General features: G+C 38.7%; 1 protein-coding gene across 4 annotated transcripts in view; it reads right to left on the bottom strand.

The window, feature by feature from the left end:
* Positions 1-16,166, bottom strand: part of PPP1R21 (protein phosphatase 1 regulatory subunit 21) — a 70,817-nt gene that overhangs the window by 13,806 nt on the left and 40,845 nt on the right. For 3 of the 4 annotated variants that reach the window (XM_025354856.1, XM_025354852.1, XM_025354854.1), the window contains exons 14-17: positions 11,758-11,885; positions 7,240-7,392; positions 3,003-3,095; positions 374-616 (exon numbers count right to left, since the gene is read on the bottom strand). In XM_025354856.1, coding sequence (XP_025210641.1) covers positions 374-616; positions 3,003-3,095; positions 7,240-7,392; positions 11,758-11,885 — 617 coding nt within the window. The remainder of the gene's footprint in view (positions 1-373; positions 617-3,002; positions 3,096-7,239; positions 7,393-11,757; positions 11,886-16,166) is intronic. The other variant, XM_025354855.1, reaches the window with a different exon arrangement.

Below are 16,166 nucleotides of genomic sequence, written 5' to 3'. Positions count from 1 at the left end.
AGAGGGCAAGGATGGGATGAGACATCACATCACTTATCAAGTGTGTGACTTCATGTGAGTTATTTCTCTTTGATCCTTGGTTTCCTCAATTATAAAACGGAGTTATGACAGTACCTACAATCTCACACAGGCTGCTGTCTATGAACCAGGAAACAGACCCTAACCAGACAGTGAATCTCCCAGCACCTGAATCTTGAACTTCCCAGCCTCAAGAACTGTGAGAAATAAATTTCTGTGGTTTACAAGATGCTCAGTTTATGGTATTTTGATATAGCAGCCTGAATGAACTAAGACAATGGTTAATGTTGAATATTAGATCCTTACCAATCAGCATTTTAAAAAGAAAACTGAGGGCAACCAAGAAGACACTTACTAGACTGGTGCTCTGAATGGGCTCGGACACAGCTTTAGCTGTGGCTTCATCCTGGCCAGCAGCATTTGACACGGCAGCATTTTCCTGGGCCAGCCCAACCAGCTGGCCACTACTTGTATTCTTCAGCTTATCTGCAATTCGCTGGTTTTCTTTTTCTAGCTTGATTTTGGCTAATTGTGCTTCCAACATCCAATGTTCTTTTTCCTGCTCCAGTTTAGAAATCTTTTCCAAACTCTGTTGAACCTTGAAAAATAACAGTGTTGTATCTTAGAGACTAATATAGATAAAACTTAGTGGCCAAAAACTATGTTACAGAATGTAAACCAAAACTACCCCACAGAGGTAAAAATATAATAATAAAGCTTGACCCTAGAATAGGGAGAGATTTGTTAGACATGATATAAAAAGCACAATCATAAATCGAGAAATTATAGTAAGACCAAAAAAAAAAGAAAACTCTACTCATTGAAAAACATCAAGAGTGAAAAGAAAACTCAAATTCAAATTAGAATCTGTAAAGCATTTATCCAACAGAGATCCAATAACCAGAACATACAAGGAATTCTTGCAAACCAGTAAGATAGACAACTCAATAGAGAAAAAGGCAAAGAAAAAAAAAGAAAAGAAAAAAATAACCCAACAAAAGACTTGAACAAGACTATAAGCAAATTAAAAAGTATGCAATGTCACTAATTATCAAAGCACAGCAACTTCAACCATCCACTTAACTAAAATAGAAAAAATAGAGAATACAAAAATGGGCATATTTGTGAACAATTAGAACTATAGGTTGGTGCAAAAGTAATTGTAGTTTTGCCATTTATTTAAAAGTAATATCAACAACTGCAATTACTTTTGCACCAACCTAATACCATATACTGTGCTGAATGCAAAAAGCCAGATCAGAAAGAGCATAATTGCATTTAATAAAAAGTTCAGTATCGGTTAAAAAAAAAAAAAAAAAAAAGTTCAGTATCAGGAGACTATGCAGTCACTACTCTCCTACCTTTGGGAGAGAGGAGAGTAGTGACTGGAAATGGGCATGAGGAAGGCTTCTAAGGTCCTAGTAATTTTTAAGGTAAATCTTTGCTACAAAAAACTCTCAAATCGTTTTTTCTCTGTTCTCACACTTTAACAATCAATACAGGAGACTTCTGTGACCCCATAATATGTGGGGATATTTCCCCACCAACAAACAAGTAGCCAGTTTTATTGTGGACATCAGCTGGATGTCCTCCCATTTAATTCTACCACTATCTACATGGAGATAGTGTTAGATCCCACAGATTGCGAGCTCAGTTCCCAAAAATGCCTCCCCTGCAGACAGCAGTCGCAAGTCTGGACCTTGAGAACTCCCTCTTCGAGTTTGATTAATTTGCTGGAGTGGCTCATAAAAGTTAGGGAAACATGTTTACTGGCTTATTACTGAGGATACAGATTAAGAGATTTAGAGTGAAGCAGAGGAAGGTGTGCAGAATTTCCATGCCCTCCCTGGGCATGCCACCCTCCAAGAGCCTCTATGTGTTCAGCTATTCAGAAGCTCCCAAACCCTGCCCTCCTGGTCATTTTATGGAGACTGCACTGGATAGGCATAATTGACAACCATGAAGAAATGTGACTGGATCTAAATCCAACAAGCCCCGCTGGGCACAGTGGCTCACGACTATAATCCCAGCACTTTGGGAGGCCAAGGCAGGGGGATCACCTGAGGTCAGGAGTTCAAGACCAGCCTGGCCAATATGGTGAAACCCTGTCTATACTAAAAATACAAAACTTAGCCAGGCATGGTCGTATGCACCTGTAATCCCAGCTACTCTGAAGGCTGAGGTAGGACAATCGCTTGAACCCAGGGGGCGGAGGTTGCAGCGAGCTGAGATCATGACACTGCACTCCAGCCTGGGAGACACAGCAAGGCTCCATGTCAAAAAAAACCCCACAAAACCCAATAAGCCCTGTCAGTTTAGATTCTTCTCTGTGCAGCAGCATTTCTTCCTCTAAGGTATGGGGCAAGACCTCCTCTGGAATGAAGGTCTTATGCCCTATAATGCCATATAGTCAGATTAGAGTCCTGCCTTAGGCAAGTAAAAAGAGGGCAAGAGAAGATCAGAGAGAGAGATTCCATTTACTGCAACAAGGACTATGGGAGTTATGAGCCAGCAACCATGGACAAATATATACATATATTTTTTTTTCCTTTTTTTCTGAAAAAGACGGTGCCTCCCACTCCCACCCACTCCCCAAATTCAACTGACTACTAAATACTGCAAATTTTTCATTCCTGCTCCTTTAAGAAATGAAAATAACTCAGAGTCACTAGCTCTTGCCCCCTCTTGTACTTTAGTATTTCAGACATTTAAATCTAGTACCTAAAAAAAAGAATTAATCATCATGGCCAAAGTATGCTGATAGTACTTTAGTTCCAATTATAACACCAATTGAATCAAGATGACTTAGAGTGTAAACATGTTTTTCAACAAATTATGTCTATTTGCTTTTTAGTATGTATTAAACAATTCATTTCACATGTTTATGCAGACTTTTGAATCATTCTACATATCTTAAAAACTTTCTTTGGGGGATTTAACATTTCTGTTCTTTAACAATTTCCATGGTTTTCCCAGTGCCATACTTGCTGTGCAAGGCCTTCTCGACTTTCAGTAGAGCTGAGAAGGATGCGGCGGTTTGCCAGTGCTTCCTCATAAGGCACAGACTCCAAGAGGGGCTATGAAAAAAGCATCATAAGAATTAAAGAAAAAATACTGTATCACCCCTTCCCTGCATCCAACATACACAAAGAATGCTAAACGAGGTATGACAATAAATTCAGATGTATGTCAAAGTAGACTATTTTCTTTAGTACATGTGAAAAGAAAGATAATTTTTTAAAAGAAAAATAATAGGCCAGGTGTGGTGGCTCATGCCTGTAATATCAGCACTTTGGGAGGCCGAGGCGAGTAGATCACGAGGTCAGGAACTCAAGACCAGCCTAGCCAATATGGTGAAACCCTGTCTCTACTAAAAATATAAAAATTAGCCAGGTGTGGTGGCACACGCCTATAGTCCCAGCTACTAGGGAAGCTGAGGCAGGAGAATCACTTGAACCCGGGAGACGGAGGTTGCAGTGAGCAGAGATTGCATAATTGCATGCCAGCCTGGGCAACAGAGGGAGACTCCATCTCAAAAAGAAAAAAAAAAAAGGGAAAAATAATAAAGAATTTATAACAATTATAAATGGTCACTGACTTACCTTGGTTCAACTGATGATTTTACAATGGTGCATTTAGTAGAAATCATACTTTTGAATACTCATACATACAACCATTCTGTTTTTCACTTTCAGTACAGTATTCGGTAAGTTATATGATACATTCAACACTATTACAAAATTGGCCAGGATTGGTGGCTTACTCCTGTAATCTTAGCACTTTGGGACACTGAGGTGATGGATGGCTTGAGGTCAGGAGTTTGAGACCAGCTGGGCCAAAATGGTGAAACCCTGATGCTACTAAAAATACAAAAATTAGCTGGGCGTGGTGGCACACACCTGTAATCCAAGCTACTCAGGAGGCTGAGGCAGGAGGATCCATTGAATCCCGGAGGCAGAGGCTGCAGTGAGCAGAGGTTGCATCACTGCACTCCAGCCTGGGTGACAGAGTGAGTGAGATGCCATCTCAAAAATAAATAAATAAGGCCAGACACAGTGGCTCATGCCTGTAATCCCAGCACTTTGGGAGGCCGAGGCGGGTGGATTACCTAAAGTCAGGAGTTTGAGACCAGCCTGACCAACATGGTGAAACCCTGTCTCTACTAAAAATACAAAAAACATTAGCCAGGCGTGGTGGCAGGAGCCTGTGGGAGGCTAAGGCAGGAGAATCACTTGAATCCAGGGGGTAGAGGTTGTGGTGAGCCAAGATCGTGCCATTGCACTCCAGCCTGGGTGACAGAGCAAGACTCTGATTCAAAAATAAATAAATTAATTAATTAAATTAAATAGGCTTTATGTTAGATGACTTGCCCAAGTGTAGGCTAATGTAAATGTTTTGAGCACATTTAAGGCAGGCTAGGTTGGTAGATTAGGTACATTAAATGCATTTTTGACTTTTTTCTTTTTTTGTGACAAGGTCTCACTTTGTCACCCTGGGCTGGAGTGCAGTGCTGTGATCACGACTCACTGCAGCCTTGACCTCCCAGATTCAAGGGCTCCTCCTGCCTCAGCCCAGCCTCCCAAGCATGTACCTGGGACTACAGGCATGCACCACCATGCCAGGCTAATTTTTTTTTTTTTTTTTTTTGTAGAGACGAGGTCTCCCTATGTCACCCAGGCTGATCTTCAGCTCCTGGGCTCAAGTGATCCTCCCACCTTGGTGTCCCAAAGTGTTGGGATTACAGGCATGAGCCACTGCACCCGGCTGCAATATTTTCAACATACAATGGGCTTATCAGGACGTAATCCCATCATAAGTCACGGGGCATCAGCAGAAGCTACACTAACTAAAACCATATGGACTTGCACCAATATAGACAGATGAAGAACAGAATAGAAAATCCAGAAACAAACAGAAGCATACATAAAAATTTATTATCTGGCAAATACTGCATTTCTGACTGAAGAAAAGATGGACTAAATAAATGATACAAAAACAACCAGCTAATTATTGAAAAAAAAATGTAGATCCTTCTTTGACATCTTGTATCAGAATAAATTCTAGTTGAATTAAAGATCCAAATCTAAAAATTTATTTATGTATTTTTTTCCAGCTACTACAGGCTGCCTGTCCAAATGTAAAAATTTAGACTGCAAAATGCTGGAAGAAAATAGAGGTGACTACCTTGGAAAGTAACCCTGGCTAAGAATGATCACCATGAAGAAAAAAACCTATTTGATGATACAAAAATAAAAACTTCTATTTTGAAAAACTACTACAACAAACTAGGGAAAAATACTTCCCACATAAACACAAAATTAACATTCTTAATATAGAGAGAGCTCTTTCAATCCTACTTAGAAACATTTATTTAAAAATAGGTAAATGACCTGAATAGAGAATTTATACAATAAACACAAGTGATAACCATGAAAGGACGTTCCATCTCATTAACAAGCAAAGATATATAAACCAAAACAACAGCAAGAAACTTCTGAGATGGACAAATATTAAATGCATGGGTTAAATTCATATTTCTACTACTGGCAAACTATAAATAGGTAACCTCCCTGGAGTATAGTCTGGAAAAACATGCCAAAATTTGAAACATTCACAGACTTTGAACCAGCAATTCACATAGGGAGATAGGTAGCTTTTATACTGTGGGAAGTATCCTTCAGAGTACCCATTTTGAAGGACAACTGGCAACTACTATTAAAACTTAAAATGTACAAGCCACATGGCCTACAACACTCTACTTCTCATATTCCACCCATGTGCCCAAGGAACCATTTACAAGGCTATCCCTTGCAGTATTATTGTAACGGTAAAAAAGCGGAATTAACCTAAATGCCTACCAATTAAGGGAAACCTAAACAAACTATGGAACATCCATATTATAGAATTCTATGCCGTATCTAAAAGGAATATAGTGAGTACCACATGTAATGATAGAGACAGTCTCTAAATCATTATTTTAAAGAAAAAAAGCAAACTGCACAATGAAACATGCATTTGGTAAGAAAAAAAGACAAGAAAAGAAAAAAAGAGAAAAGAACAAAAGAAAAGTGAAGGAAGGAAGGAAGAAAAATTCTGTGTATTGTTTATAGATTGCATGCTTATAAATGCTCAAAGAGCCTGAAAGGTTACACATCAAACTGAAAACTATGGTTACCTCTAGAGAGGAACTGGAATTAGGGATTATAATTTACCTGTAATGATCAAATTTAATATAAGAACGTGTTTATGCACTGCATAGTTAAAATGTTTAAAGAAATGAAGAGAAAAAAGTAAAATGCACAAATTGCATGTGCAAGAATATCCACTGTAGCACTCCACTGTAACAGTGAAAAACAGGCAACAACTTAAATATCTACCAGCAATGAATTAAATTATACATTTACAGAAGGAAACACTATAAATAATGATGACAGCTGGCAGCTCTGGGTGCACTGTCTATAAGTTAGCCCTGCTCTGCAAGGAGCAGCTAAAAAATAAAAAAATATAATAGTAATTTATATTATATTTTATATTTTATTATTCCTATTTCTTTCATTCTTTTTTAATGATGTCCCTTGAGTCATGTATTTTATAGATACAATTTTTGAGATACATATAAATATATCCTCAATGCATTAAGAGAAAACAAATTCTAAAACAGTCTATGCACCTAAATACATTCTGCTTTTTATAGTATGTGTGTGCACGTGCACTCACAACATATACTAACATTTTTTGGATATAAATATATTGTTTTCTAACAAAGTCAAGTGTAGCTACAGTTGGGTGGTAGGATTACAGGTGACCACAATTTTCTTCTTAATGTACTGTAGTATCTTTTTTTTTTTTTTGCAACAACCGCATATTCTTATTCAGAAAAAAAATCACACACATATTTCTCTTTGTTCTGTTTCCACAAGTTTACGAGTTTCTGAAGTTCAATATTTACTGTTTGCCTGGCTACCTCACCCCAGGCACTTTATCAGGCACTTGGGACATGAGTCCAACATGGCCTATGAATATAGGCAATGCTGCTTATCAGGTAAAGTCCGGGTCCTGTCACCTCCTCTTCCCCACAGTCCTCCCCCAACACCCACCAACAACCTGCACCCCAATATCGTATAAAATGTCAGCAATATAAACTGCAGAAAAACTCTTGCCATTCTATAGAATGATTCCTGATGTTTCCTGTGATTTAACCATTAACAGCAGCTAACAAACCTTTCTCAAAGACTTCATATAGGCAGCAGCTTTTTTCTTATACTGTAGCATGCATTCAGCGGAAAGAGGACTAATGAATCCACTCGCTGCCTTAGGTCCATAGCTCAGTGAAGCAATGAAGTAGTCCAAATTGTTGCTGAAGAAGGATGCAATCTAAACAAAGTGTGACAAGAAAACAGATTTTGTTTTCCAACAATATATCTAAAATATATATCTAATAGTTTTTGCAGCAAAGTTTAAAGATGTTGAGAACGGAAATGGAAATGAAATTCCAACACCTGCCCCAAAGCCCACACTTATTTATTTGAGAATACCTAGGCAATGGATTATAATAAAAAGAGGATAACAGTATAAATAGAACAAATTTCTGACATGTCCTTTTCTAGACAATTTCTATTCTTCCTGAAAACCAAGACTGATACTCATTGATTCTGTAGGTGACTTTCATGAGCTCTTTACCTCGTTGATTTCTGCCGCTCTTCTTAAAATATCCATGTTTGGATTTCTAGATTCCATTTATATTTTAACTTTGAATATTTCATATTCTAACAGAAGATATAGCACAGTATCTTGAATATGTAACCTCCATTTAAATTTAATTCTATAAATCTCAATTTATAAATTACAAATACAGAAAAGAAAGACTGAAAATTCAGTAGACTGTCATTTACAGATTTAACATTTGTTAACTCTATGTAAGCAGCCACAAAGATCTATTGCTATAACTTTCTGAGCCATGATTTTGAATCTCTAGTGTTTGGTAATACTTGTGATAATACTACCTCCGTGGTTTTGTATCTTAACAAGTACTTTAAAGTGACTTCAACATGTGTCTTTTCATTGAACCTTTAATAGTAGATCATGATCATCTGGATCATTAAATACTTAATTTTCACTACAAACTGACCAAAGTGTGGTTTCTTTTTTTTTTCTTTTTCTTTTTTTGAGTCGGTGTCTCGCTCTGTTGCCCAGGCTGGAGTGCAGTGGCACGATCTCGGCTCACTGCCACCTCCGTCTCCTAGGTTTGTTTGACCGATTCTCCCGCCTCAGCCACCTGAGTAGCTGGGATTACAGATGCCTGCCACCAGACCCAGGCAATTTTTGTATTTTTGTCCGTTTGTTTGAGACAGAGTCTTGCTCTGTCATCCAGGCTGGAGGGCAGTGGCATAATCTATGCTCACTGCAACCTCCACCTCCTGGGTTCAAGCCATTCTCCTGGCTCAGCTGCCCAGTAGCTGGGATTACAGGCGCGTACCACCATGCCCAGTTAATTTTTGTATTTTTAGCAGAGACGGGTTTTCACCATGTTGGTCAGGCTGGTCTTGAACTTCTGACCTCGTGATCCGCCCGCCTCGGGCTCCCAAAGTGCTGGGGTTACAGGCGTGAGACACTGCACCTGGCCTAATTTTGTGTGTTTAGTAGAGATGGGGTTTCACCATGTTGGCCAGGCTGGTCTCAAACTCCTGACCTCAGGTGAGCCACCGTGCCCAGCCCAAAGTGCAGTTTTTTTTTTTTTTTTTTTTTTTTTGAGATGGAGTCTCACACTGTCGCCCCAGGCTGCAGTGCAGTGGCGCGATCTCGGCTCACTGCAAGCTCCACCTCCCCGGTTCTCACCATTCTCTGGCCTCAGCCTCCCGAGTAGCTGGGACTACAGGCACCTGCCACTGCACCCGGCTAATTTTTTTTTTATTTTTAGTAGAGACGGGGTTTCACCATGGTCTCGATCTCCAGATCTCGTGATCCACCCACCTCGGCCTCCGAAAGTGCTGGGGTTACAGGCATGAGCCACTGCGCCCAGTCCAAAGTGCAGTTTCTTTAAGAATCCTTTGATAAACCAGGTGCGTTGGCTCACACCTGTAATCCCAATACTTTGAGGCTGAGGTGGGGGTATTGTTTGAGCCCAGAGTTCAAGACCAGCCTAGGCAATATGACAAGACCTCTCACCTCTTTAAAATTGAAAAATTAGCCAGGCATGGCGGTGTGCATCTGTGGTCCCAGCTACTTCGGAGACTGAGGTAGGAGGCCTCACTGCAGCCTCAACCTCCTGGACTCAAGTAATCCTCTTGCCTGAGCCTCCCATTCTGGCTAAATGCTTTAGCCAGAAAAGTTACAGTCTTGTATACATTAAAGAATATTGTAGTTTGGTAAATTTTAAAAAGTAATTTGTAAAACAGAGTATTCTACTTTGGCAAAAATTGGTCAAAAATTAATTACTAATGGTCTGAAAGGTTATATTTTTCACTGATATTTTACTATATCAAATGAAATTCTATGTTAGGTAGTATTCAATAAAGTAAGGATTCCAAAAATCTTGAGCTATATAGTCCTTGTGAATGACATGGATTCATGCAGTTGTTTGCATTTGGATCATGGTAGTATATTGTGAGGTTTATTTTCTTTTTTCTAATATTTCTACATTTTCCAGACTTTTTTTAATATGAATATACTACACTCTTCTACTGGGTTCTTAAGGAAATTATGAACTGTAAAATTAGGTTCCTCAAATCATATCAGCTAAGTATTTAGTATTAAGCTGACACCAACTAACATTAGTTCAAATATTTCAGTTGAAAACCATTTATTAAAATTCCAGAGTGAAGATCAAATATCTTTCCTTGAGATGACATTTTATGGTTTCAGGCAAAGTAAAGCTAAAATAAACTATGAAATATACAACTATTTAATTATTTCAGCGTTCTCAGGCGATCGAGACCATCCTGGCTAACACAGTGAAACCCCGTCTCTACTAAAAATACAAAAACAAAATTAGCCAGGCGCGGTGGTGGGCGCCTTTAGTCCCAGCTACTCAGAAGGCTGAGGCGGCAAAATGGTGTGAACCCGGGAGGTGGAGCTTGCAGTGAGCTGAGATGGCGCCTCTGCACTCCAGCCTGGGCAACAGAGTGAGACTCTGTCTCAAAAAAAAAAAACAAAACAGTTGGCAAATACAGAGACTCATAAAATACCAACATTCTCTTTTTATATAATTTTTCTCAACTGAATCAAAGTTAGGATTATCCTCCGAAAGCATCTGGCATGCCGTGGATGAAGGAGGTGAAAGAGAAGGTAGAGGGGATGGTCCTCTGGCTCAGGAATTCTGTCCACATAGATCTGTAAGCTGATGGAATCTAAAGATAACACGTTTTAATCACGACCCCACAGTATAGCAAGTGGTCACAGGACCAGTCTAACTTTGAAAAAGATGACACTGGAATGTCTAACATGATCTATGATCATTTCTGACTTGTAAATCACTTGAAGAATATTTGTTCCTATTATGGTCAACCTGTCAGAAGCAGAAGAGTATATAAAGACAGACACAGAGATAAGCATTTCCTTTGGAAATCATGCTCAGTCTGCTGAAATAAATGGGCTAAGATAGTTCTGAACACAGTCCTTTTGGTTTTATACATGTAGGACATTCTCAGAGAAATCTTAATCATTAAAGTTGTTGATGACAGCCACATGAACGCATACTCTGAGAATATACCTTCTGCTGAAACAGGAAAATCCATGATCAAAACATTCTTTTTTTTGGAGATAGGGTCTTGCTCTGTCACCTAGGCTAGAGTGTGGTGGCTTAAACACGGCTCACTGCAGCCTCAACCTCCTGGGTCAATCAAGTAGCAGGGACCACAGACGCACATCACCATGCTTGGCTAATTTTTAATTTTGTAGGGATGAGGTCTTGACATGTTGCCCAGGCTGGTCTTGAACTCCTGGGCTCAAGCAATACTCCCGCCTCAGCTTCTTGAAGTGCTGGGATTATAGGTGTTAGCCACTGCATCTGGCTTATCAAAGGATTCTTAAAGAAACTGCACTTTAGTCAGTTTACAGCGAAAATTAAGTATTTAATGATCCAGACGATCATGACCTACTACTAAAGGTTCAACGAAAAGACACACGTTGAAGTCACTTTAAAGTGCTCATTAAGATACAAAACCACAGAGGTACTATTATCACAAGTATTACCAAAAAAAAAAAAAAAAAATACAAAAACACTAGGAGGAAAAAAACAAAATATTAATGGAACGTATATTGTGGTGGGTTTGTTTTCTTTTTTTGTATGTTCCCAGTGTTGTATATGGCAGACCCTTCATATACACAAGGATCTATGTTGAGACTACCTAGAATCTTCTAATCATCCAATACTGCATTAAAACATAAACAGGGACTGATCTACACACTCAAGACAAATGCTCAACAGTCACTGTCATATTGCTTTAAACATTAGGTAGGGAAGCAGCATGCAGTGCATGTGCCTATAGTCCCCGCCACCCAGGAGACTCCCCTGAGTCCAGCAGTTTGAGTCAAGCCTGGCAACATAGTGAGAGATCCCTCTCTTAAAATAATACGTCAGAGTAAATACTGGGTAGGAAGCAGAGGAAAGGGAGACAGCTTTATTTTACCTTAAACCCTTATATTCCAAAATCCTTTTACAGATCCATTTTCCTATGTCATTCAGAAAAAAAAGCACATATTTAAGAGTTTTAACATCAATACAAGCCAGAAAAGAATTACCTTTCCTGCTCCATTTGTTAATGCCACTACTGATGACAGGATACAGTCATTAGTTGTTATCAGCTTCTGTGTTGCTGTTGGAAGTTCATGCTCTATTGTAGCTTTTTGACTATAATGTTTGGAAATATCTATAAAAGCAATTAAAAGAAAATTCATTATTGTCTATACGTAAGTCACATACAAATAACCAGCCCATTCATTTCTCACATCTATTCTTCTAAATTTATAAAGTAAATTTGACAAAGAATGGTCTCAAGTGTCAGGATTGCACTGAATATCAATTAGGTCACAAATCTACATGGAAAGAACAGAGAGAAGTAAGGATCTCTGAACACCATCTTGGTTGTCTTTACTACAGCTACCAAGATTTCCTCATCGGAGTATTAATTCTAACATTGGGTAAATGATCCTGACCAGTACTTACCAGTTAAAAACCACTGTTTTGATAGTATAATAGGCATTAAGGAGAAATGATCTTGTACTTATATAAACAACCCATGAGGCTGGAAAGGAATAGCCAACACAACCACAATGTCTCACAATCCTTACTGGACCATAGCTAGTTTTCTAGTGCACACCCTAGCTAGCAATGAGAAATATCTGCACAGCCAAATACGGATTGGATACTCCAGTGCCTGGCTTCCTGTGCAACTGTCTCCAGTCCAAGGATATTACAATAAAGGCCTGTAGTTAGGAAAGCATAGAAGAGGCATACATATATACACATATATATTAATTATATTGTATATAATTGCACATATTAGTTAATATATTAATTGTATATACAATTGTATATATCAGCTAATACATACAATTATATATATTTATATATGTAAATCACAAAACATGAAAATTTTTATAGCCATTTTGTACACAGAGAATATCATTCATTCAGAATCAAGACATTTAGTTGATTTTAGACTATAGATAATTAATGGAGGAAATAAGACTATTTGCAAAGAAATAGTATTTGAGATTTAACCTGAAATGATCATGATATTTTAACTCAAAATTACTATGGTCCATGAATGAGATTATTTTCACTAACATTTTAAAACTAGGGAATTTAAAAATAATTAATATATTCCTATATTTATATACACTTGTATAAATACGCCTTTGATTTAGGATAGTTTTAGACTTATAGAAAAGTTATGGAGTTTCATTATACCCGTTAGCCAGTTTTTCCTATTGTTAACATATTATATTACTATGGTACAGCTGTCACAGAAAAGGAACCAACCAATTGGCACATTACTATTACATTCAATATATTTTTGAAAAGAAATTATTATCCTCAATATAGTCATAAGATGTCCAAGTGTATAAAAATTCAATTAGGATGCTGAATGTTTTTTGTTATGTTTTTTATATTTTAGTTTAGAGGCAGGGAGTATATGTGCAGGTTTGTTACGCGGGCATATTGTGTAATACTGGGGTTTGGACTTCTATTGAGCCCATCAGCCAAATGGTGAACATAGTAGTGGGATTGTTAATACCCAGTAGTGGGATTGCTGGGTCGAATGGTAATTCTATTTTTAGAACTCTAAAAATGAGAGAAATCTCCATACTGCTTTCCATAGGGGTTGAACTAATTGACATCCCACCAACAGTCTATAAGTACTGAATGCTTTTTGCATACAGAACTTGCTCATCCCTAACAGACATTTTTTTTTCTACACATCAGTTTTACTCAATATTTTACTGGAAGTATACAACGTTATAATAATACAATTTGGCTGGTAAGCAATCTTGGTTGATGGTAATTGAGGTACTCATGAAAAAAGTACAATACTAAGAACAATGCTATTGTAGCTTGATTATAGTCATTCTCGCAATCACAAGGTTTACTCTTGGCAGGATGCAGTGGCTCACGCCTGTAATCCAGCACTTTGGGAGACCAAGGTGGGCAGATCACTGGAGGTCACGAGTTCAAGACCAGCCTGGCCAACATGGCAAAACCCCATCTCTACTAAAAATGCAAAAATTGCTGGGTGTAGTGGCATGTGCCTGTAATCCCAGCTTCTTGGGTGCCAGAGGCACAAAAATTGCTTGAACCCAGGAGTGGGAGGTTGCAGTGAGCCAAGATCATGCCACTATAGTCCAGCCTGGGCAACAGCGCAAGACTTTGTCTCAAAAAAAAAAAAAAAAAAAAAAAAAAAAGTTTATTTTTAATTATTTAGAGTGCTTTTTGACATTAAATTTTAACTCCAAAATGTACAAAAGAATCATGTGGCTTAGACCATAGATTTTTTCCTTTTACGTTTCCCATGAGTCTACCAACTTTACACCTCTGAGACTAAAGATCAAACAATTATCATTTAGAATATGTTCCTTGAAAGGGCTGTATTTGCAACACAACCCCCAAATGCTGAAGGAGCCGAGAAATCAAAGAACGAGGCAGGCAAATCCAGTTTATTGGTATAGGAAGATCTACTAGGAGGAACTTACAGACAGAAGCATGGTCTTCGGTGGCTGCAAAACAGATCGCTGCATGGCAAACCCCCAAACGCAGGGCTTATATCTTGGGGAAAAAGTATGTGTGTACTGGAAGGAATGTGTGGGTGGCTACAGGAGTCACAGCCTATGATTTGTAATAGCGTCAAAGTTCGTTTTGAAGGAATCTTACAGTGAATAGGTATTCCTATATAAAGAGTAATACATTAGGCTGGGCATGGTAGTTCATGCCTGTAATCCCAGCACTTTGGGAGACTGAAGCAGAAGGATCACTTGAGTCCAGGAGTTTGAGACCAGCCTGGAAAACACAGAAGGACCCCACCTCTTTAAAAAAAAAAAAAAATTTTTAAAATAAAAAATAAGAAAGAGTAATATATTAAATTGACATTTTGGAGGCATTCCCAGACTCAGGGTTAGTCAGAAGTTACACAGTGGATTAAAATTTAAAATAAAGACACTCTTGGCCAGTGCGGTACCTCACGCCCATAATCCCAGCACTTTGGGTTGGAACAATGTGTACTCTCTTCTGTTTCTCATTGTACGTTACAAGGAAGAGGGCAGAGAAGGGTAAAATACTATGTGCACTACTTTGCTAAATGACTTTATAAAGCAGTACAAGTCAGTTAATGTGATGCCTGCAGCTTTATTGTTTCAGCTGTTTGCTTTGGCTATTCAGGCCCCTTTTATGGTTTCCTGTGAATTTTAGGATTTTGACATTGGGCCAGGTGCAGTGGCTCACGCCTATAATCCCAAAACTTTGAGAGACCGAGGCAGGCGGATCACTTGAGGTCAGGAGTTTGAAACCAGCCTGGCCAACATGGCAAAATCCCGTCTCTATTAAAAATACAAAAAAATTAGTCAGCATGGTGATGCACACCTGTAGTCCCAGCTACTCAGGAGGCTGAGGCAGGAGAATCGCTTGAACCTGGCAGGCAAAGGTTGCAGTGAGCCAAGATCACAGCACTGCACTCCAGCCTGGGTGACAGAGCGAGACCCATCTCAAAAAAAAGTATCTTTATTTTATAGCAAATGTAATACATATACACCACGGAATACTATGCAGCCATAAAAAGGAATGAGATCACGTCCTTTGCAGGTACACGGATGGAGCTAGAAGCCATTATCCTCAGCAAACTAAAGCAGAAACAGAAAATCAAATACTGCATGTTCTTACTTGTCAATGGAAGCTGAATGATGAGAACACATGGACACATGCCAGGGAATAAGACACACAGGAGCCTGATGGAGGGTGGGGGATGGGGGGAGGGACAGCATCAGGAAGAATGACAAATGGATGCTGGGCTTACTGTCCAGGGGATGGGATGATCTGTGCAGCTAATCACTATGGCACACATTTAACTATGTAACAAACCTGCACATCCTGCACATTTACCCCTGAACTTAAGATAAAAGTTGGGGGGAAAAAAGAGTCATCTGATGATGTGTATACATACTAAACTTTGGGAAACATTGGTCTATATATTTTCATAACTACAACTACAGACTATACTATAGTCACTTTAGAATAAAGTAGAAATCATAAAAAACAAACAAACAAACAGTGTCTTTCTTTTAAATACTAATCTGCTATATAACTTCTGGCTAACCCCGAGTCTGGGAATACCTCCAAAATGTCTAGTTGATATATTACTCTTTATATAAAAACATGTATTCCATATAAGTTTCCTCCAAAACAACCCTTGATACTGTTACAAAAAATCATAGGCTGTGATGCTATACCCACTTACACATTCCTTCCAGAGCACATGTACTTTTCCCTCAAGATATAAGCCCTGTGCCTGGGAGGTTGCAGTACAAAGACCTTCTTATCTTATGACTGCCTCAACACCATTCTTCTGTCTATAAGCTACCCCAGTAAATCACCCTATACCAACGAAGTGGATCTGTCTGCCTCATTCTTTGGTTTTTCAGTTCCTTCAACATTTGGAAGT

The sequence above is a fragment of the Theropithecus gelada genome, chromosome 13 (genome assembly GCF_003255815.1).
Source record: "Theropithecus gelada isolate Dixy chromosome 13, Tgel_1.0, whole genome shotgun sequence".
Taxonomy (NCBI): Eukaryota; Metazoa; Chordata; class Mammalia; order Primates; family Cercopithecidae; genus Theropithecus; species Theropithecus gelada.
Note: the sequence above shows the minus strand (reverse complement) of the source record. Positions and strands in the feature narration are given on the sequence as shown.